Source organism: Grampus griseus (assembly GCF_964374135.1).
Source record: "Grampus griseus genome assembly, chromosome: 1".
NCBI classification, from domain to species: domain Eukaryota; kingdom Metazoa; phylum Chordata; class Mammalia; order Artiodactyla; family Delphinidae; genus Grampus; species Grampus griseus.
The window spans coordinates 50,003,361-50,026,239 of NC_139017.1; the positions used below are offsets into that span (position 1 = coordinate 50,003,361).

Sequence of the window (22,879 nt, forward strand, 5' to 3'; positions counted from 1 at the left end):
GGTTTTTTTTTTTTTTTTTTTTTTTTTGTGCTGTGGCATCAGCAGCTGTTCATAGCCCCCAGACACCCTCTGACAACGATGCTCCCTCTTCCTGATGCACTGATGCTCAGCTGGCCTCTCTCCTGCTCTTTCCGGCACGCCCCAAGCTAGCTCAGTGCTGTGAGCCCTGCACCCAGGGAGCTCCCCATCACCTTCTCCTGGTTCCTGCATAAGGACTCCTGGCGTAGCCGGACACCACGTTGCCCCAAGCACAGCCCGTTTGGGCCACTGTATGCACCTGGCTCTCCTGCATTTTCCAAGGAGCCATCCTGTTCTCTCCCAGCAGCAGGCTGATCGCCTGATGACTAAATGACCATTACAGGCTTGACTGCCGAAATAAAGCTTACGGTAAAGCAGCATTTTCACTGAAGCATTTATTATGCAAAAAAGTAAGGCTCTAGCAAACCAGTATAAATTAAGACCGAGCAGAGCAAAGAGGGTTTTCCATCCATAGCCGCCTGCCCTTTTAGCACACAGCCCTGTTCCAGGTAAGTCAGCTGAGGCTTTTCCCACCGTGCCATTGTCCCTTGGGATCTTTCTAGGTCTGAGTGGAGCGGAGTCTTCTTTTGAGGCCTTTCCCAATACGGCTGTGTCTTTTCACTCAGTGTGAGGTGCCCAAGTGCCTGCAGAGAATGTGGTCTCGCTGCCCCTCACCTTGTTCGTAGTCAGCCATGACACTGCTGTGTTCTTGCACGCTGGACTCTTCACAGCTCGCTTCCCTGTGAGAGTGTGGGCTCCGGGAGGGCAAGGCTGGGCTTCTTCATTTTTTGGTCCCCACAGGCCCTGGCACTCAAGTTCTATCACAGGGAACGTATGCTTGATAGCAGGAGGGCCCCTTCCTGCGCCCCCAGGCCTCTGGCTCCCCTGCTCCCGTCCCTGATCCACCACTGCTTCCCCTCTTCAGCCACCACCAGCTGCTACCTACCACCCCCCCTTCCCCTGTGCCCTCACCCTTCACAGGGAGGCACCACAGCCTCCCTGGCCCATCACCAGTTACCGTGGAATGATGGGCTACGCTGACAACAGAAGCGAAGTTTACAGCAGGAGCGAAGCCGCTCAAATGCTGACAGAACAATGCAGACCATCAGGACATGCGCTAACATCTGTGGTTTCTCGGGCGACTTTACAGAACACAGCCTGAACTCCTCAGCTGTGTTGGAGGAGGAGGGTGCCCGTCCCCCAGGTAAGAGCCCAGAGCCACTGGGGACGGGGCCTGCCCACAGCCTCCAGGAAGCAGAAAACCCCGGAACATGCTGCACTCCCAGCAGGCTCCTCTAGGACAGGGCCTGGGGGACGCACTCCCTGCCGGCGTCCAGGAAAGAAATTCTGTGTGACAGTTTGCAATTGGATATGACCACATGTTACAACTTGAAGCATCCCGATCGTAAAGAAGAATACTTGGGTGGTGGAGAAATATGAACGAACTGGTTTGTAAATACTTTATCCTGTGTCTTTAACAATCTGGGTATCTGCAGGTCTGGCCTGTGAGTGGTGAAATTCCAGGTGCTGTTAGCGAGGGGGCAGGTCCTGCATGCGGAGGGCAGCATAGGTGTCCTTGGTGGCCGTGCTGAGTCCCTGGGGAAAGCAAATCAGAACAGAAGAGGGGGTCAGGAGCTCTGTGTGGGCATGAGCCTGCCTGGAGGCCAACAGGTGTCTGCTGCAGCCTGGCCTGTGATCTCCCGCCCAGCTCAGAGGCCCAGGAACTGTCCCCTCATGCACAGGTGGGGCCTTGGCCCATGCAGCTGCAGCAGAGATGGTCCTGTGTCCCACTGGGAATGGCCTTGGTGCAATTCCTTCCCAGCTAAATTCTCACCTTCTCCCGGCTTCCCAAGTACTGTGCCCTACGAAGTTGCCTGTCAGACCACAGAGGAAGGAGGGTCGCCCAGCTGGGACACTGAGCTGGGAATCAGCGGGGAGGCCTCAGACCTGCTCCAGACAGCGTACTGCCCCTGATACCCGGGCCTCCGGGAAGCCGGCACTTGTCACGGGGGAGAGAGTGGCTCCTTGGCCCCCGCCCTCCCGAGCCTCCTTCCCAGGCCATGCTACTACAGTCATGTTCTTTGTCAGGGAACAAGCAGGCTGGTCCCAATCTCACTGGAACGTGTCCCCCTCTGGTCCAGGAGACAGATCAACAGCAGTGACACGCAGTAAAATTTGGGGGCCCTTTTGCCATCACTCTGAACTCGGAAGCCAGGTAGCCTGAAACTTTGGAGTCAATCAAGCAAGCTGTGAACAGCCCCAGTGAGGCACAAAGAACCAAGTAAGAACCCACTGGGGATTATATTTTAGAGAAGTAGGTTGGCTGTGCTTAGTTTGCATAATTATTCACCCTGATTTGCAAAAACTAGGCACCTGACTACATTTTCTATTTAAAGTTATTTTTCTTAACTTGTCTACTTCAATCTCCTCACCCATCTTCCCATCCTATTAGGTGTGAGGATACGAGGCGGAGCAAGGCTTCTGCAAGGGCCCAGAGCAGCGGCGCAAGAGGCAGGAAGTGGCTTGTGTGGTGTCCTTTGCCTTCATCTGCCCTTTGCTCAAGACCACACAGCCTCTGGGCAGCTGCCGCTTGTCTGCTGTGCCCAGTTCCCCCCGGGGCTCCCATGGCCTCCTGACTAGAACCAAGTTATTTGCCTGAATGGTTGAATTCCAGCCCCGCCCCAGGGGCTGACCAGCAGAAGAGTCACCACAGGCCTGAATGGGTGCCCTGGGCTCGCCCAGCCCAGCTGCTGACAAGAGCTGGCACTGCCAACAAGCAAAACAAGGGAGCGTGACCTTGGCTCTGGTTAGACGGTGCCACCCCGGGAAGAAGGACCAGCAGCACTCACCTGGTAAAGGCCATCATGTCCCTTGCCTCTTCGCCGCTGGTTCTGTGGAGTGAGACAAGAAAAGGCTACAAGGTCAGAGAGCCAGCAGCAGCCTTCCTGCTCAAGAGTCCTCCTCAGAGGACCCCCAGAGAGTCACAGGTGACTGTCTCCCAGTCAGCACCCCTGCCCCGGGAGAGAAGGGTCTTCAGGTCACTGGTCAGACCTCGGCCTCCGCAGAGTAAGCTGAGGCCTGGCTTTGATGGGGCCCAGGTTTGCTGTGCCTGACTCAGATCCTCAGAGGCATCAGATTCCTGGATCTGGGCCGTACTGGAGCTGGCCACGCTGCCACTGCTTGGAATAAACAGGCCTCCCTGCAGCTCTCAAAATTCTTGGCTAACTAGGAAAAACAGTATGGAGGTTCCTCAAAAAACTAAAAACAGGGTTACCATATGATCCTGCAATCCCACTCCTGGGCATATATCTGGAGAAAACTATAATTCAAAAAGATACATGGACCCCGATGTTCACTGCAGCACTATTTACAATAGCCAAGACATGGAAGCAAGCCAGACAAAGAAAGACAAATACTGTATGATATTACTTATATATGGAATCTAAAAAAATTATACAAATGAACTTATTTACAAAACAAACAGACAGAGACGTGGAGAACAACAGGCTTGTGGCTGCCAAGGGGGAGGGCGTGGGGGAGGAAAGGACTGGGAGTCTGGGATTAACAGACGTAAACCAGTATGCATAGGATGGGTAAACAACAAGGTCCTGCTGTGTAGCACAGGGAACTGTATTCAGTCTCCTGTGATAAACCATAATGGAAAAGAAGATGAAAAAGAGTACAGAGATATAGGTATAAATGAATCACTTTGCTATACAGTAAAAAATTAACACATTGTACATCAACTATACTTCAATAAAACAAATCTTTAAGAAAATTCTTGGCTAGTCATCAATGCTCACTGGGAACAGCAACGAGGTTGTGGGTACAAGCTCGGGCTGTAGAGTCCGTACAAATTCTGGCTCCCTCGTCACCAGCTACGTGACCTTGGGTAAGTTGTTGGACCTCCTGTGCCTGGCGGGTACACATTTCCCATTGGGTTATTGTGAAAATTAAATGAGACTATCTACCTGGTAAAGCACTGGCCAGGCCAGCTTTGTGGGCACGCCACCTATGCAGTCACATGGAGATCAAACCTAGACGGGTTCAAAGCTCTGCTCTCTCTTATGGAAATTCTTAATCATTTATGAACAAGGGGCCCCACCATCCTAAGTGCTGAACATACATTGGCACACATTACTCACCTGATAATTATTATGAACGTTGACAGACTTGGCCTGTTTTTGCAAAGCATGGACCATCTTAGTATTTAACTTGGTTTTTAATCCTAAAAGGGTATCAGCACTTTCTGAGTACCTAATATACTGTCAAATGGATGACAGCTGGACTAACCTTTGCCTCTGGCAGCCACCACGTGGGCTTTTGCAGGTGATAGGAGGAAGGGATGGGACTCTTTGGAGCAGCCCCCATACCACCCAATCCTTGGGAATGAAGAAAGAGTATCACTTACCTCGCCCTTCATCCCGATCTCACTGTAGGCCTCCGCCAGCTTGTCTTTTCGCAGCTCCTGAAGAAGAGGGTGTGAGACACCGGTGTTACCAACTGATGTAGCAAACAGTGGGCTCCCCTCAAAAGGAAACCTCTGGATTCCCCAGTTGGTGGGGGGGTTCCACATTCAAGGCTCCAGAGACTCAAACATTTCTGACAATAACCAGCTCCAACCCCCTCTCCCCCTCCTCAGCCCTCTGGAATCTTCTCTGAGCTGCCAGCCCTTTGCACTGAGCTCAGAAGCTCAGGAGAGGTTCAAAAGGATAAGATGTGGAGTCCTAGCCAAAGGACACGCACGTTGGACAATGCAACGGCTCACCCCAGAGCCCCCAGAAGCATCTATTTGAGCAAGCTGTCTCTTCACACAGCCAACACCGTGGCTGTGCGTGGGCCAACTGCAGGAGGGAGGGAGAGTAGCTCTCTTTGCAGTGGCTGACCCTCTGCGATGGTCCCATGTGGCAGACCCAGATCAACACCCAGGATGGTGAAGTTTTCAACAAGAGGCCACACTCAGGACGCTCCTCCGGCCCCTAGGAACAGCAGCCCCTCAGAGGGGCTTGCCCAGCTTGACCTCGCTGTCCCCCCAGGTCCCACCAGGCTGATCCGGGAACTCCCGCGGCAGGCTTAGGGGCCGAAGGAAGGCAAGCCAAGGGGCCTTCCTACGAGCAGCCACTGCGGGCAGCAAGCAGGTGAGGCACTACTTGGCCAGGGAAGTGAAGGTCAAGTCAGGCAAAGACCACGGAGAAGGGAGCAAAGCCTTCATCCAGAGCCCTCCTCCAGCCCTACCCTCCAACTTTCCAATGCAAACTGTGCCACGTCCTCTACTCACATTGTACACGACTTCATGGGGATTCTTATTCTTCTTCCTCTGCCGGGAGAGACGAGGGGAAGAAGTTAGAGATGGAGAAACAGGGATCCAGGCCAGGAGAGTTTCAGCGCCCTCCCCAGGCCCCTTCCCCACACTCTGTGGGCTCTGCCATCCGCCTGTGCCCTCCCCGTGCTCCCGCAGCTGTGCTCCGCCACTCACAGGCCCTCACAGCGATACCACGCCTCGGATTCCCTCGTGCACACGGACACGCTCTCTCACACCCAGGCTGAGCTCTGCTCTTAAGAAGACCCCACTCGGGCCTCCTCCAGCCGCTCCCCTCCCCACAGGGTGTGGAGTCTACAGCCGAAAAGCACAGAGTTGCTGGGAGCCCGGCATAAGGGCCTGCTTGCCGCATTAATGTGTGTGAGGCCCCTTGCGATGCAGGAGGGAGCCAAGGGCGAAGGCGGAGAGGGGCAGCGGCAAACGGGGCCCCATCTGTCTGCATGGCCAGGCCTCTCGCACGTCAGGGTCCAGCGTAGTGGCAGCGTGCGCTGGCATTGAGAAGCCCTCTCCTCACTGCCCAGCTGAGCCCTCACACACTCTCTCTCTCTCTCACACACACACACACACACACAGAAACAGCAAGGCCCTACCGGTTTCCCCCCCATCTCAGGGTCCAGGCCCCCTCTCCTATCCAAGACGTCATACTCCTCTCTTCGTCCTAGATTAAGCTCCTGAAACAGAGAGAAAAGCGTCAGAGACCGGAAACAGAAGCTCAGGAGGATGGGGCCAGCAGGACTGGGAGTTCCTTCTGGGTGGTGGCTCACAAAGGAGCACGGACTGGGAGATCCCTCGGCTACCGTCATCTCGGAGAACATCTCAAAGAGCTTATTACCATGGCGGCGGGGGTGGATCATCCATTCAGAGTCCCATTGCACGGAGAGCGTGAAGTCGCTTCTCCACCAAAGGGAAGATTCTACACTTTCCTCCTCCACTCCACCCCTCCAGCCTGCGAAACCGCTGCCAGGCGGGGGCTTGCTAGGGGCAGGCACTACACTACGCAGGCGCTTGCCGTGCATCACACCGCTAGCGCGCCGCATCCTCAGAGAACCCCCCCACACCCCGAGGCAGGCACCATGACTATCCCCGTTTCCGGGGTTAGGAAACTGAGCCCCAGGGAGGTTAAAACAACTTGCAAGGCTGACAGCCGCGGACGAGACCTACAACCGAGCCCCAGCCGCTGTTTTCCCCACGTCCCAGCAGAGGACTGCACTTTCTCTAGACCGGGCTCTACGGGAAAGGCGGACTTACATTATAGACCTGGTTCTGGCCCTGCTGGTAGGCGGGGACGTCGGCACTCCTGCTGAACTGGATGAAGAGGAGAGAAAGCGTGTTACTCTCTGCGCAGGCAGCCTCGCTCCGCTCCTCGACGGCCAACGGCGCGCGCCCTGCCTGCGGGGGGGCTGGATCCTTGCGGGAGCCGGTGGCGCGGCAGCTTCTTTTCTGAGCTCAACTGTCCTTACACCTCCCGGAGGTCAAGCGTAGCCACCGCACGGGCCCGCGGCACTAGCCGCAGCTTCCGGTCCTTGGCTCTCGCCCTCGCGCGTGCGCAGAAGCGCCGGGCTCGCGGGCCGCGCCCCCTGGGTTCCGGGAGGTTCTCCAGGCCCTTCCTCTCAGGGGCTCGGAGGACACCTCGACGAGGATGGTGGCTGTGCAAGGTCCCACCTTCTAACTTGACCTCTGCAGCAGGGTGCTTTCCGTGTGGCACTGTGTGTCCTGAGGACCTGCCCCGGGCGCATGGCCTCGATCTGTTTTCAGTTCATGCGCCTCAGCTGAAACTGCGCGGTTTTGCAGATTCAGAGCATTGGGAACCACCTGAGAGATCATTTAGGGCAGCGTTGCTCAAACTTAAGAAAATCCATAAGACACTATTTCTTATAATAAAATCTTTTGCAAAGTCCAAAATCCAAAAGAGAAATGGGTTGAGGCACGGAAGTCATAACGACTGAGGCCTCCGTTCAGGAAGTCCTTCCACCCTCTGCCCATGCCACGGCCACCCCCAGTCCCAGCCCCTCCAAGAAATGCAGGGTCTGCAGGGCACTAGGTGAAAACCCAGGCTCTGGGCCAACGCTCCCTCGTACTGATAAGCAAACAGGTTTGAAGAGAAAAGGCTGGCCGAGCATGGGTCAGAAGTTGGACAGCAGAATCTGGAAAGAGATTCCCCACCTCCCTGCTCTTCACTGCCTGAAGCATAACCCCCTCTCCTGCCATCAGAAACCCTGCCCTGGGACGCTTTGATGTTCACACATCTCTATGTCTCCTCACTAAGGGGCCAGCACTAGACTCACCATCCCACTCTGTCCCACTCAGCCAGACATCCCCCCCTTCCCCACCCCCCCGCAGTGGGCACACTTGGCTGGTCCCTTTGCCCATGTACACCAAGACTCAGGTACCACCCACGCTTGAGACTTTCCAGCACCAAGGCCCTCTGAACATCCACCGAGCTGGGGAGCCCATGCCCTCCCCCCAGAACCCAGTGGTACCCACCTTCGCTCTCAGAAACAGGGCAGTGACAATGACACCATAGATGAAGAGGATCCCATCCAACAGGTAGCATAGTTTAGGATCGAGCAGGCCGAAGCTCTGTGCCGCTGTGTTGAGAGATGAGATTGGTCAGTCAGGCTCAGGTGACGGAACATGCCCTCACAACCCCCGGGGGTGGGGGGGGGCAGGGGTCCCCTGAAGGGTCAAGGAAACCACGACAGGGTGCTGGGCCCACTCTCCATACCCCACCTGCACAACCTCTCTCCCCACCTTGGACCAGCCCCTGGGAAAACCTAACCTGCCCCAACAGTGGACATGGCACCCGGTAGGGCCACAAAGCCTGGAAGGCAGGAAGGTGAATGGAAGGTGAAATTGTCCACTGTGCACAGGGCGGCTGCCTCACGGCACGGGAGCCCAGCTGGGTGTGAGCCCCATCTGAACCATGCATTCCGGAAGCCACCCCAAATTACCAAGGGGCCCCTAATCCCTACTGCCATAACAACCTTGGTCAAACTGTCCTATGCAAACTGGAGTACAATGGAGTTGGGGAAAGAGGTACGGTAAATATTCTGGTTAAATAAAAGTTAGCATTTCTACTTGAAAGCTCACTGCACTATGAGTGAGGAGACACTGTTCTTCCTACCAGGTATGTGTGCAGCAACTCAGGTGTAAAACGGGGCGTAGTAGGCGTCTCCGCCCCTGCCTGGTATCAGAGAAGCAGCGGTCCCGCGGCCACAGTCTCTCCCGGGCCCGGGGCGCCCTCCCATGGCCGCCTGCAGGACTACGTCGGGGCTACGGGAACGGGATAACGTGCACTGGAACAAGGTCTCATCCTTACTAGTTTTGTGACTTGGGGCAGGTTATTTACCCTATTTCAGCTGCCTCTTCTGTTGACCAGGGTGAAAACTGTAACATTTCTTTAGTGTTTACTCGGTGCCGGACACCGCTTTGATGTAGTAACTTGTCAGATCCTCCCAACAGCCCCACACGGACACACGGAGGCACAGAGAAACTCAGTTTTCGCCAGGAGCACGCACACAGCAAATGAGAAGCAGCCCAGGACAGCCCAGGCAGCATGTCTCCTCTCCTTTCCCCCACGTGCTTCTGCCACAAGCCCTGGGAGCAGGTGATGCAAGCCTGCTCCAGAGTCCCCACCTCCACCTCGTGACTCCCTCTGTCCTCAAACCTTTTACTCCTTCCCTAACTCTGGGGCCCTCCTGGCGCCGGGCAGCTGATCTCTTTGTAAACTTCCCATAGCCCCTTCTCAGAAACCATCCACGAGCCAGTCTTCCTGAGCAAAGTCCAGCCCTGACTTAGCAGCTCAGGTCCAGGCCCCAGCACGCCTTCTCCCCACACTGCCCCTCCTGCTCTACCCACCTGCCTTTGCTGGGGCTGGTTCCTCTTCCCCACCTACCATTGCTAGCACCACCCGCTCCACTCAGCCGCTGGAAGGGGACTCAGGTTCCGCCATCACAGCCCCTAGTGAGAATTCAGTGTGCTGATGGATTGATGGATTATGAAATTCCCCTCCATCTAGGCTGGAGTAAGTGCTGGAGAACAATGGCCGCATCTTCATGCTTGCCTCTTCCTTCACCCCCAGCATCAGAGCACAGAGCACAGGGAAGACATTCATTAGATCTATGGAATTTTCAGGGAAGATGCCAGGCCCCCTACACGAGGTTGGCCTGCCTTCCGGCCCTGAGGCAGTGCCGGAAGCCCCTGCTGACCAAGGGTGGGTGTCCGAAGTCCTCGAGGAGACAAGCCAGCCCCCAGCAAAGGCCACCAAAGCTGGGGTGTTTTTCCTTTTAGGACTGGAGAGGAGGTGACAGTGGCAATTTATGGGGGTGGTTGAGATTCAGAAAAAGGGTTGGGAGACAATCGCTCAGTTGCCTGTCACATAAAATGAGAAGAGAAAAATTACCGGACAGTAAATTTATAACAAACCAGAAGAAATATTTCTTGGTGTTGTGCAGAGCCAGTGCAGTGGGGGAGGGGATTGGGCACCTCCCCAGAGATAAGTAATAGAAAAAGGTTTTCTTTCTTTCTTCCTTTTCAAAGAGCAGCATGATTTTATGACCAAAGACAGGTGTGCTGTGTGTGGTTTGGTGGAGGAAAGGGTATTAATAGCCACACGCTTCCCAGGGTAGGAAGCTTCCCTCTGCCTAGTCCAGCTGTGCCCATGCAGGGAGGAACGGAACTGAGGAAGGCAGTGGTCATCCAGGAAGCTCCCTGAGGGGACCCAGGACCTAATTCAATCACGTGACTAATTAAATATTTATTGGCCTTTTGCTTGATGTCAGGGGATATTGAAATAGAAAGAGCCCTGGATTGGGTATCAGATGTGTTCTAGTCCTTCCCCTGCCACTAAGTAGCTGTGTGGTCTTGGGCAAGTCCCCTTACCTCTCTGGGCCTCAGTTTCACCATGTGTAAAATGGTGGATAATCATGTCTATCTTGAGGGTGTGGTGAGAATCAAATGAGAGAATGTATCGGTAGGTGTTTTTGTAAATTTCCTCCATAAGGCTAATGATGTCTAGCATTTGGGTAGGGTCTTCTGAGTCCCTGCTCTCATGGAGCTTATGGCTTAGCTCATGAGGCCACACCCAGGGTGGAGGGGCTTCCCTTGAACAGCAGGCAGCTTTCCAAAATGACAACTCAAAGGCAGGAGCCACGGACACTCCTGGTTCCAGCTTCTTCCCAGCCCCCCACCATCTCCAAAGCAGAGACCTGTTCGCCTCCTTCCGTGAGCCATTTGTCACGCTGTTTCTATCCCCACCACATTCGGTCCCAAAGAGAGGTATTTAATGGGGTTATATGGTGGCTGTTTTCCTAGACAAGTGGAGAAGCTGTTTTACTTCACGCTTCCCATTCCCTGTCCCAAGTCCACAGCACCCCAGAGAACCCCAGCACTTGAACAAGTACCCAGATACTGATTGAGCGTTCTCGCTCTCAATCCTGGCTGCATATTAGAATTAGCCCACTCCCTTATGCCCCCAGGTTCTCATTTAATTGGTCTGGGGTAGGGCCTGGGCATGAGCATGGGCCAGTGCACAGCAGGGTTGAGATTCAGAGCTGCAGTGTCACTCGGGTGCAGCCTTCCACAGTGATACAGCCATACCCTATAACAAGTATAAATTCCATGCCAAACAGAGACAAAGAACAAAATTAAAGACTCACATGCACTGTCATTTTTGTGTACTTCTGAACTGTGTATTATTGAACTTCTCTAAGTCTCAGTTTCCTCATCTGTAAAATGGGGATAGTAATATTACCTGTCTCATTAGGTGATGGTGAAGCTTAATTAAGATAATTATCACGGGGTGCAGGACCTGGCAGGTAATAAGTGCTCCATACATCAGCCATTGTTATCACCGTGATTTTTTTTTCCCAAATCACCACCAATACATTTATTTGAGGAAGAAAGGGTCAAAACCTAGCAGTAGCCTCCTAGCCCAGGCCTGGACATGATGGTGACCTTGTGAAAGGGGATCTCGCCCTATTGACAAAGCAGGAGACCCTATTTACAAAGCAGGACAGCGATGCTCCCAGCTGAGCTGCAGGGTGAGAGCTGGGGGTGGAACCTGACGCCATGGTCCTTTTCCCATCCAACCTGGGCCTCCACAAGCCACTCCGTGGGCCCCTGCAGGCAGACTCAGCAAAGCTGAGTAAGGGAATCCTTCCCCAATTCCCCAGCCCCAGTCCACATTACCCAGGTGCAACGGGTGACCCAATCCACGGGCCACAGCCCCAGGCTCCCTGGACCCCCGCGTCCGGACAGACACATGGCAAATACGGAAACTGAAGCCCAGCTGGGCTGGAACACATCTAGGTGCTGCAGGGTTGGAGTGGTCTTACAGGTGCTCCAGGATCAGGCCTCACGCCAGGTGGCCAGGCTGAGACAGGCGATTTAAAGGTGATTCCAGTTACTCCAGGGCAAAGCACGACCCTAATGTCACCTGGAGAAAAAGCAGGCTGGAGCTTCAGAAGAGCTTGGCCCTGCATACTCAGGTACTTCCCGCAGTGGATCTGAGATTAGAACACTGGGGACAAAAGGGGATCCAGCCTGCAGCTTGTGTTTGCTCAGAGCCAGAAGACTGCCTGCTAGCACGCTCACTGCAATCCCCACCACAAACATGGGGCCGCTCCAGTTGGCCAGGGCCTGGCTGAACCGGGAACCTGGATTCCAGGTGTTTCCCAGCCCCCGTGTCATCACACTGTCACCCATCAAGTAGGCACTGGTGAAGTGGGCCGACAGCGTGATAAGCTGGAGACTTCCTGCCAGGTAGCAGGTGTGAAAGGAAAATCAAAATTGTGTCAGCATTGCCAAGAGAGCTCTCTAAAATGGAGCCAGGAGACCATTAAGAAAATGTGACTTATGCACGTCTCAGCCTGGATGGAATCTGACCTTTTGACCTGATGATGTCATCCAGAACACCTGCCAGAAACTCAAGACACTTTTTGGACCCTTACCCTAAAATAACACATGGCCGTCTATCTACTTATGGAACCCGCACTCTAGAACAACTTGAGATTCCTGAAGGACAAATAATTTCCAACTCATGTCAGAATCAATCACACTTCTCTCCAGGCAACTCTTAACGGCCTGGTGGCTGTTCGTCTTTCTAAGTCCCTGATGCTTTCTCTTCCTCTGAACACTCTTTCAGGGTTACCCGAATCTGTGTCTCCCAAATTTCAGTACTTAAGACCCCAAATAAACTCCTCCTTTATTTGCAGCCTCCTGCATTATTTTTTGGTTGACACAGGATGCCTGGGACACGCCCTGTGAGACTCCAGGGGAAACCGGAGTCAGATCACAGCGTATCTGTCCATACGTTCATTGCCATCAAAATCGTTATGAGTCTTATTAGTGACAGTGAGCCCAGCCACCTCTATACACCCTTTTGTCATCTTCATAAGAGCCCTGCGTTCAGAAAGTTTCATGGCACTGACCACTAACAGGAAGATTCTGGGGCCCCAGAAGGCAGCCTGGAGGAGACACCTGCCCTTACAGGGTCTGGTTTCTCTGGGTGAGATGTATTTGAATTGTGTTGTTTTTCTGTCTCTCAGGCAGACTGGAAGCTTCCGTGAACAGAGAGAACAGGACTTAATCAACCTGGCCCTGCTGTAGCCCGAAGCTGCAGACACACACTGGTACCCATCTCCCCCTCCAGCAAGTCCTTTTTAGGAGCAGAGCATCTGCTGAACTCCCTCACATCCAACTTATAAGGATACCTCCCATTTGAACCCCAAGCTGTACTTTTAAAATGACTTCCTGTATCTGATCAAGTTTGATTCTCATGAGAGCCCAGAAGGTAGGCAGGGTGCTATTATTTCACAGGTTGATAAACTGAGACCAGAGGAACAAAGTACCTCCCCTGAGGACACCTGCAGATTAGCAGCAGAGCTGGATGGGATTATTGAGTCTCCCAATTCCAGGTACTTGTCTAACCCTTCTGCCTCAGGTGCACCTCACCTTTAGGTGTAGGACACAGAGTTTTCGCCTAGCTCTGAATTCACAGCCCTTACTGTTTGCTGGCTTTTGACACTGTCACAGCAGTTTGTGAACTTTTCACATCGTGTCTCCCTCCCCGACAAGCCCTGGAAAGCACAGATGATGCATTTTGGTTTCACTTGCTTATTTCCCCTTCTCACCTAACACATATGAGGCCACTTGAGAAGAGGAAAGAACATAAGCCTCAGAGCCAGAAAGGCTAAGATTTAAATTCTGAATCTGCTTCTTACTGGCTTTGTGGTTGGGGACAGCTCTCTTAACCACTCTGAGCTTCAATTCCTCCATCTGCAAAAGGGGTTTTAATAATAAGACTGACTTCACAGGATAGTTATGCAGATGCAATGAGTAACAGTGTGTGGAGAAAGCGCCCTGCCTGGTGGCACGTGCTGAGCCCAGGGGTCTCAGGTGAACTTCTTTGCCACGACAGAGGCTCTGAAAGTACAAGCAGCAGCAGGAGTGGACCAGGACTTCCCACCCCGTCATGTCCCATCAGGCCAAGGTTGGGGACGGAACCTGGTCAGCTTCCCCAGCTCAAGATGGAACGACCCACCTTTCAGGGTATATGATAAAACCAGACAATGCATATGTATAAAGTACTTGGTATAAAACAGGAGCTCAATAGTGTGTGGCTATCCCGAGAACTCCTGGCTTCACCAGATGATAACGAGGTAACTTACATTTGCACTGTGTCCAGTTTAGAGAACTCTGTCCTTGTGTTACCGGGTTTAATCCCCAGAACAACTCTGTATGATATGGGCAGAATGACTGCCAGTTCTATTCAGAGGAGGAAATTCAGTCTCAGAAAGATCACTCAGCTAGAAAGTTCCCAAATTCCGTCTGATGCAAAGTCTCTCCACTTTATCCCGGTGCGTCTGGGGTTTCTCTCATTCAGAGAGCTTCCTACCTTTAGTAGGAGTTTCTTCTCTAATACCTCCAGCCTCTGCTTGAATAGCTCAGGTGACCAGGAGCTCACCACCCATCAATTACTGGTGAAGAGCTCAAATTTTCGGAGCTTTTAAAAAACAACTTTGGTCTTAGTTCTGCCTCCAGAAGCACAAAGCACACAGATTCTCCCACGTCTATAGGGCCTTTAAAATCCCACCCATGACCAGCTTGTCTCTGCCTTCATACGAAGCACTTTAGCATCACAGCAAGAGTTAATCCTTTGAAGGTAGACAACTTGAGACCTGGCTCTGCTGCTTAACTAGCTGTGTGAACACGGGATAATCATAGCTACCTCCCAGGGTGGGTGAGGTAAAGGGGACGGGCTGGTAAGCTCTCACTACATAGGAGCTAATGGCATCAATACTAATAGCCTATGATTCAGGTAGGAGCAGCTTCCAAGACTCCTGATCTCCTTTTGCATCTCCAACCTTGAGCCCAGGGTCCTGCTGCTGCCCAGCCCCATCTCCAGACTCAGACACAATCGGTGATGACATTGCAGGCTAAGAATTTAGAAAACAGGAAGTCATGTGTTTTCAGGAAGGCAGTGGCAGAGCAAAGGGGGTACCTCTGCTGGGTGTGATGCTCAGCCTGTCGACCGCAGCCTCATAGGCACCCAGGGGAGGGCCTGGGGAGTTGCTCTCTTTCACTGAGCAGCTAACTTTCACTGCAGCAGGAAAAATATAGGCTAGACACACAGGGTAATAGTTATAACCACTAGCTGAAGATTTATTTTGTGCCAGGAAGCATGTGTGAGTTTTCTGATTTGATCCTTACAGCAACTATGATTTTACAGCTGGGAAGCCTGAGACTTGGAGAGGTTTAATAACGTGCCTCAGGTCTAGAGCCAGGGTTGAACCCAGGCCTGTTTGAATCCATAATCCAGACACCATGTGGTCCAGAGTCCTAACCACCATTTGGTAATACCCTTGGACCACTTACTGGTCTTCAGGGATGGGGAGAAGGGATCCTCACCAGGCTGTGGAGACCTTCCTTCTCAAAGGATCCACGTTAGTAGTTGATGTCCTGAGTTTACAAATGACCTTCTTTCTTGGAGGAGACAAGGGGCTGAAAGGCCTAGGGGGTTAACAGGTACAGCGGACCTGCTGTCAAATGTGAGGTCAGGGGTCTTCCCTGTTGGCGCAGTGGTTGAGAGTCCGCCTGCCGATGCAGGGGACACGGGTTCATGCCCCAGTCCGGGAGGATCCTACATGCCAGCGGAGCGGCTGGGCCCGTGAGCCATGGCCACTGAGCCTGCGCGTCCGGAGCCTGTGCTCCGCAACGGGAGAGGCCGCAACAGTGAGAGGCCCGCGTACCACAAAAAAAAAAAAAAAAAATGTGAGGCCAGGACCCACACTGGTCAATGCCCAGAGAGGCTGACCCACTTGGAGGCATCCTAATCACCTTGACCTGCAGAACAAGTCTATGTCATTTATCAGTACCATGTAATTTATTGCTAATCGCTTTAATTTGCCAGTCTCCTCAACTCCCTCCTCAGTGTTGCATTTCAAATATTCATGTTTCATTGTAAAGCTAATCATCTGGTCACAATCATCTACAAATTATTTCCCCATAGGCAAGGATTCTAAGGGAATGGGGCAAAAAGGGAGCTGTTTGATTTCATAGAAGTAACAGGGCTATGAGTAAGTATCTCCCTTTCTCTATTTTTATTTCCGTTAAATTTGTTATGTTGGTGCAATAATTTAAAATTTTTTTCTGTGATCACTTTTTATTTTCAAGTAAATCTACTCATTATAAAAGTGCAGGAAAGTAGAAAAAAATCAAAATCACCCGTAATACCACATTCAAACACAGCTACTATTAACATGATGGCAGATTGCCTTCCAAAGTGTTTGTTATTTATAAATTGTAATCATCCTACATAAAAAAATTTTCCCTGAAAAAAACATTTTTTCAGTTAGTGTTATAATTTAAAATTATATTTCCATGTTATTTCACATATTCATATTTCATGTTACTTTATAGTTTTACTGAATATTCTTTTTAAAGGTTGCGTCATAATCCTTCCACTGTTTATTTAACCATTCCCCAATGGATGGCCATTTGTTTCCAATTTTTCACCATTGTAAAACATTCTGTGATGAACCGCTTCATTCCTAAAGCTTTTTATAGGTTTAGAATTTAGTCAGTAATACTTTGAAAAATGAAAGCTAAGACAACTGGTCCAAGAGAAAAATCAGCTAAAGATATAAAAGTAGGCAATTCTCAGAAGAGGAAAAATAAATTGCTTATAAGCATCTAAAAAGACACTCAATCTCACTACTGGTCAGATAAATAAAAGTACAAAATGACAAAGAGATGGATCCCGTTTTTCATAGCTGGTTAGAAGATCACAGCTGTGAGGGTTTGGGGAGGAAGGGCACTCCTGGCAGAGGGACAGCAGGTACAAAGGTCCTGTGGTGACCCCAAGCCTGGTGTGGCTGAACAGAAAGGAAGTGGGTGTGGCCAGGGTGGCATGGAAGAGGGATAGTGCTAGAAGATGAGGTTAGAAGGTGACAAGAGGGGGGGGCATTAGTTAGAACCTCTTTGGTCAGTGGATTTTACTCTTCATGAGATGAGCAATTGCAGGGTTTTCTCTTTTTACAACAAATACACATTATTTTTGTAATTTCAAAAACATGAATAAAATTTAAAAGAAAAATATTGAAGCCAATTGGGTTCACAGTTGCCTTGGGCTATTGGGTTGGCTGGAGATGCAAGACAGGTGAGCTGCAGGATGGGCCTAAGATCCTGGCTGCACTCCCAGGGGGCCAGCCTGCTCTGTGAGGTCCTCCATGATTTGCCTTCATCCACCCGAATGTAGTTACTTTATCTTTTTCTGCCCTTGTCCCATAAACGAAGCTATGGTTTCCATGCAGAGAGTGGTTTATTTCTGCTGAAGGGATGGATGCAAGTCCATTCATTTTTGCTCGCTCATCATTCATTACACTTATGACCACCAAGCCTTTGTTTCTGTTATGGCTGTATTGTGTCCCCTCAAAATTCGTATGCTGAAGCCCTAACCCCCAGTACCTCAGAAAGTGATTGTATTTGAAGATAGGGTCTTTAAAGAGGAAAGTAAGTTAAAATGAGGGTGGCGCTAATCCATTATGACTGGTGTCCTTATAAGAAGAGGCGATTAGGACACAGGCACGCACAGAGGGAAGACCACGTGAAGATACAGAGAGAAGACGGCCACCTACAAGCCGAGGAGAGAGGCCCTTAGAAGAAACCAACCCTGCTGACACCTTAAGCTCAGACTTTCCAGCCTCCAGAACTGTGAGAAAATTAATGTCTGTTGTTTAAGCCACTAAGTCTGTGGTACTTTGTTACGGCAGCTCTAGCAGACTAATACAGTTTCCTTCTCGGAAAACAGCCACCATAATTCCTAACTTCTGAGTCACTGTAAGGAGGGGGCATATTGCATGTAATCAAGAACGTAGCACAGTGCCTGATACATAGTAAGTACTCAAAACACCGTGATAGGCCATCGTTATTAGCAGAAGGTGCAGGCACTGTGCTAGGCAGTGGGGAGCAAGTAGACACAGATCTAGCCTCACAGCTGAGTAGGGCGGTGAGCACGTAAGCGGATCTTCCCATTAGGAGAGATGCACGGGCGCTGAGGAGACCCCAGGGAGATGACGCCCTCATCAATGCTCTGGGAGTAAAACAATGACAGGCAGTGATCTCCCTTGGTGAACAGAATTCACGTTTCAGTTCTTTCCACTCATTCCACCTTCCCAGCAGCCCCTCAAGGCCCACGGACAAGTCTCACATTTTAGTGGACAGCACTTGCTCTGTACCAGGCACAGTTATAAGCAAGATATACACACACTCACACACACACAGAAATATATACGTATAGGTGTATATATACATATATGCATGTATGTATACATATACATGTATATCTATACCTATCGAGAGAGAGAGGGAGAAAGAAGGACTCATTCTTCCCTCTTGCTGCCAGCTTGGACCCGTGGCTTTCCCGGTTGACTCCAGGGATTGACACTATAACAATTGTGGTCATACCAAACATTTGCTCTACACTTTACAGTTACAGAACTCTTTTACGTTCTTGATTTCATTTGATCCCAACAAGAGTGAAGTGAAGTGAAGCCAGGCAGATCTTATGTGCTCCACTTTGCAGATAAAGAGTCTGAAGGTCAAGGAGGTGAAGTGACTCTCTTGAGGTCCCAAGGTGCCCGTGAAGCAGAGCCTGGAGGAGAGGCCATGTCTTACCAGGCCTTTGTTCTTTCACACAGCACACAGCACACAGCCCTGTCATTATGCTCTTGAACGTTAGCACCATTTAAACGAAATCCACTCTAGAGCAAAACCCTCATGTAAAAGTTCCAAGCAGGATTTTGCCATTTCTCTGAGAATTTATTCTGCAGATAAGCCCTCACAGTATGCAGAGATATATGCACAAAGATATTTATTGCAACATTATCTGCAGGAGCAGAAAAAAGAAAAAAAAAAAAGAAGAAAAACAAGGTAAACGTCCACCAGCCAGAAACCAGATAAATAAATTTTGGTGTATTCATGTATAGTAGTTCAAAAAAACAAACACAACAGATAGTTCTGTGTGTGCTGCTGTGGAAAGATCTTCAGGATAATTAGATGAAAGGCAAGCTCTGGAATGGTGTGTTTAATATTTGTGTATAAAAAACAAGAGGTATATTATGTAGGCTGCATATGTATACTGATACAGACATAAAAACGTATCTGGATGGAGTTTCTGCTTGGGATGATGAAAAAGTTCTGGAAACATTCGTGATTATGATGAATCTCTCCATTTAGAACTCGTTTCTGTAAACATGGTTTGTGCTTTTCAGTGTACAAGTTTTTGCACATAATTTGTTAAGTATATTCCCTTTGTTTGAGGAGAAGCCACTAGCTGGGAGAAAATGTTTTTGAATCACACACATAAAAGAGGATTGAATCCTGAATATATAAAACTCTAAAATACAGAAGGAAGTTGGGGAGGGAAATTGCTCTGTATCCTGTTTGTGATCATGGTTACATGAATCTACCCAAATTTTAAAATTCAAAGAACTACACACCAAAACTAGTGCATTATTAATTATTATTACTATTAAGTGTGTAATTTCTTTAAAAAATAAAAAGTCTATAAGACAGTAAAAAAAGAAAAGAAAGTTCTGGAAACAGTGATGATGGCTGCACAGCATTGGGAATGTACTTCACGCCACTGAATCGTACACTTATAAATGGTTGAATGGTAATTTTATATCATTTATAACTTACCACAGTAAAAACGTATCTATATCTATCTATCTACCTATCTATATATCTGGATAGCTACATACACAAAATATATTTTCCATGAGTGGAGGAGGATGTCCGGAAAATTTTACTTATTTTCTATTTTGCAGCTTTTTGTGCTCTTTGAAATTCTATGATAATATATTACACTTATAATATTAAACGACCCAAACAAAAACAAATAACGTGAACCCTTAAGTCAAACCAGGTGTGTGCGGCACAGTTCTAAACAAGCAGAAAGTGGAGGGACAGGGACTCGTCCATCTAGCAAAGCACCTCGAACTTGGCTGTGTCTCAGCACGTTTCCAGTGATGACTTGCTGGCATTTGGAAGTATTTCAAATATACAGAAATTTTCACTCTAGTGGCATTTGGGGAAATTTTAATACATTTATGCATGAACATCAAAACCATTACTGCTAATGAATAGCACAATCGTTATTGTTGCTATTATTATCCAGTGCTGCAGAAAAGAGATGTTTTCACACGCAAGTCCCTCCTTGCCCCATCCCTGACATGAGCACCAGCCCAGCCAGGTGAAAGCACCTCGGACCCACGGCCTCGCTCCAGCCATACCACTGCTCCCTGGGAGTCGGGTACCCAGGAAGCCAAGCAGGTTTCTGGGCATCAGGAGCTGAGCTGCCTGAACAACCCAAGGAAGAGCATAGGACAGAAGGGAGGCAGAGGGGCCATCCCTGCAGCCCTCATCTGCCCTCTGGAAACCATCCTGCTGGCCCCAGGCGACTGAGGGTACCCCCTCGGGGCTCCGACAGCACCCACAACAGAAACCTGTGTATCTATCTGTCTGACTGATGCCCCCTCCAGCTGAGGGCTCCCTGAATCCGGGGCCATGCCTCCTCCACCTTTGTAGACCCTGTGATGGGCTTCTCTTGCTACACTGTGGCAGGCTGGGGGTGAAGCCCAGGATGAGGCCCCGCTGAGCAGCTTCCCGCTGCATCAAGCTTCAGCTTCTCCGAGATTTGGGGAGGACATGCTATTTCGATTGGAAATCAGACACAAGTACTTTATGGGGTAAGCAACTCCCCGGTATTTTAAAGAGGCAAGCTTGCGCTTTCTGAGGCCAAGCTCACTGTTCCACGTGGGGAGGTCCCCCTTGAAAGGGGACGGGAGAAGCAGGGGTTGGCTTCCGGGGCTTCTCTAGAGGTAGTCGTGCTCACACCCCTGGGCCCTGGCCACCCACGTCCGACAGAGGTGGGTCCTGCCTAGGCTGTCACAGCCCACCCACCCAGTGCACTCCGAGGCTGGCCTCTTCTGTCCAACCACAGCCAAAGCCCAGGTGTGCCAGACCGCACCCCAAGTCACCAACCGAATTCCCCAGAGGGAGAGGAACCCTGGGCGCAGGGCAGGGCTCTGGGACCCTTCCTCCCCACGCGGCCAGGGCGGGCTCCCGGCTCCCACCGCCTCGCAGTGCGGTTACGGGAGCAGTAGCTCCTCCGCTCGGCCCACAGCTGTCTCCTCGCTCGAGGTTTCCTGTCGAGCGGCGCCATCCAGGGCCTGGGTTATCGCCCGAGATCTCCCGTCTGAACTTGAACTGTTCACACACGCTCATGCGCCCGCCCCCGCTTGCGGTCCCTTCCCCAGCCCCACCGCCTCTGCGGGGACGTCGGCCTGGGGCTGGGAGCGCTCGGGGGTGGGTGGATCCGTGCCGGCTCGGGGGCTGGGGCCTGAGGGGCTACCTCCCAGACGCCAGGGAGATCTGTCCAGGGGTCCCCCCGGAGAGGCAGGCCCTGGGGCCTGCATGGGGAGCGGGGAGGAACAGAGAGTGACCGGGAGAAGGCCTGGCTCTGTGCGTCCCGGCACACGCCCACACGTGTCCACCGCACGGCCCTGAGGACACGCCGCTGCCTTCCCATCCGAAGGCCCTTCTGGAGACATAAACCTCCCCCGCGGAGAGCCTCAGTCCCACCAGCGCTACTTCCCCTTCTCAGAGAGCCAGGAGGAGGCACAGGGGTCTCTCTGTTCTCACACAGGGGGACTCCAAATGTCAAAGCCGCCGCTCTCAGAATCCGCGGCTGCTTTCGTTTTGGAGCCCTTAACACTCAGTGTCAGGGCCTTCCCGGTGCTCACGCCCAGCAGAAAGCGAGCCCTGGAGTTCATCTGCCCCTCTGATGGGGCAGCTCTCTGTGGAGCTCCTGGGCGCACGGGGACTGGCCGTGTCTGGGCTGTGTTCTCTCTCACCCACCCCGGGAGTGAGGGGCCACGGTGGGGAGGGGAGTGACCCAGAAGATAACCCCCGTCGGCTTCTCCTGGTTTCCTCTGGCTTGAACGAACCAGGTCGCGTAACAGGGTGTTATGAAAAATACCAACGCAGAGAATTTTGACTGCGAAGGACCGAAAAAGTCAGATGAGCTAGTTCCTGGGTGAAGAGGGGCTGCTTTACCCCTCTTGGCTGGCAGCAGAGCCAAAGCCCTCAGCAGTGCTTGCCAGGTTGGTCTGGGGCCGGTGTCAGCACCGCCCCAGAGTGGCTGAATTAGTCTCTAAAGGAGGGTCCAGGGATCTGCATTTTAACATGCTGCTGCTCCATGTTCTCTTGTACGCTTCACTGCCGGCACCACTGCCTTCTGGGTTGGTTGGGTCTGGAAGATTCTATGAATGCATCCACCCCGACCTAGCATTTGCAGACAGGCTGCTCCTTGAAGGAAGGCAGCCCCAAGGCTCCCTGTCGTAGACACAGAGCAACCCAACAGCGACCAGTGCCTCCACACTCGGTCACTTTTGTCAGAGGAATTCAAGGGATTACAGCCCCGACATGGCAGGTCCGTCTTGTGTTCATTCCCCACATTTCATCGTGTTGATGTGTGATCTCACATGGACATCATGCCGTCCCTAACATGGCTGCCTGGAGTTCTGCTTTGTTTAAAATATACTAACAAGGACAGTCCCATAATTTCTTTTTCTCCTTCTGGCTCCGGTTTTTTCACATCCAGTCATTTGCTGAGGACCAGCTTGCTGAGTTCTGGGGCCTGCCCCGGGAAGCCCTTGCTTCCACCTGTGTCTTGGGAGGCTCTGAACAGCTGCAGTGAGACACCAGCCTGGGTGGCGTCAGGAGCTGGGGTGGGCATCTCACACCGCATCAGCACTGTCTTAACATTGGCCTTTGCTCCTGGTACCAGAGCCACAGCTGCTCTGAGCAATTTAGGGACTCTGAGTGGTTTGCTCAGGACTGTGTGGAAATAGGATGGGGGGGCCTGGGCACCCTGAAGCATGCTTTACTTCCTATTGCAGCGTTAGCTGGCCAGAGAACAAGTCCAATTTTCCAAACATACCAGAATGACCAGCGAAGGAGAAATAATGTTGCAGC

The 22,879-nt window shown here is 51.4% G+C and overlaps 1 protein-coding gene across 1 annotated transcript in view; it reads right to left on the minus strand.

Moving 5' to 3' along the window:
- Window positions 1–398: 398 nt before the first annotated feature.
- The window catches only part of CD247 (CD247 molecule), a 78,193-nt gene continuing 55,712 nt past the window's right edge, over window positions 399–22,879 (minus strand). Inside the window, exons 2-8 of the mRNA XM_082649344.1 lie at window positions 7,823–7,926; window positions 6,587–6,643; window positions 5,929–6,009; window positions 5,297–5,335; window positions 4,430–4,486; window positions 2,868–2,909; window positions 399–1,614 (exon numbers count right to left, since the gene is read on the minus strand). Coding sequence (XP_082505470.1) covers window positions 1,549–1,614; window positions 2,868–2,909; window positions 4,430–4,486; window positions 5,297–5,335; window positions 5,929–6,009; window positions 6,587–6,643; window positions 7,823–7,926 — 446 coding nt within the window. The 3' untranslated portion in view covers window positions 399–1,548. The remainder of the gene's footprint in view (window positions 1,615–2,867; window positions 2,910–4,429; window positions 4,487–5,296; window positions 5,336–5,928; window positions 6,010–6,586; window positions 6,644–7,822; window positions 7,927–22,879) is intronic.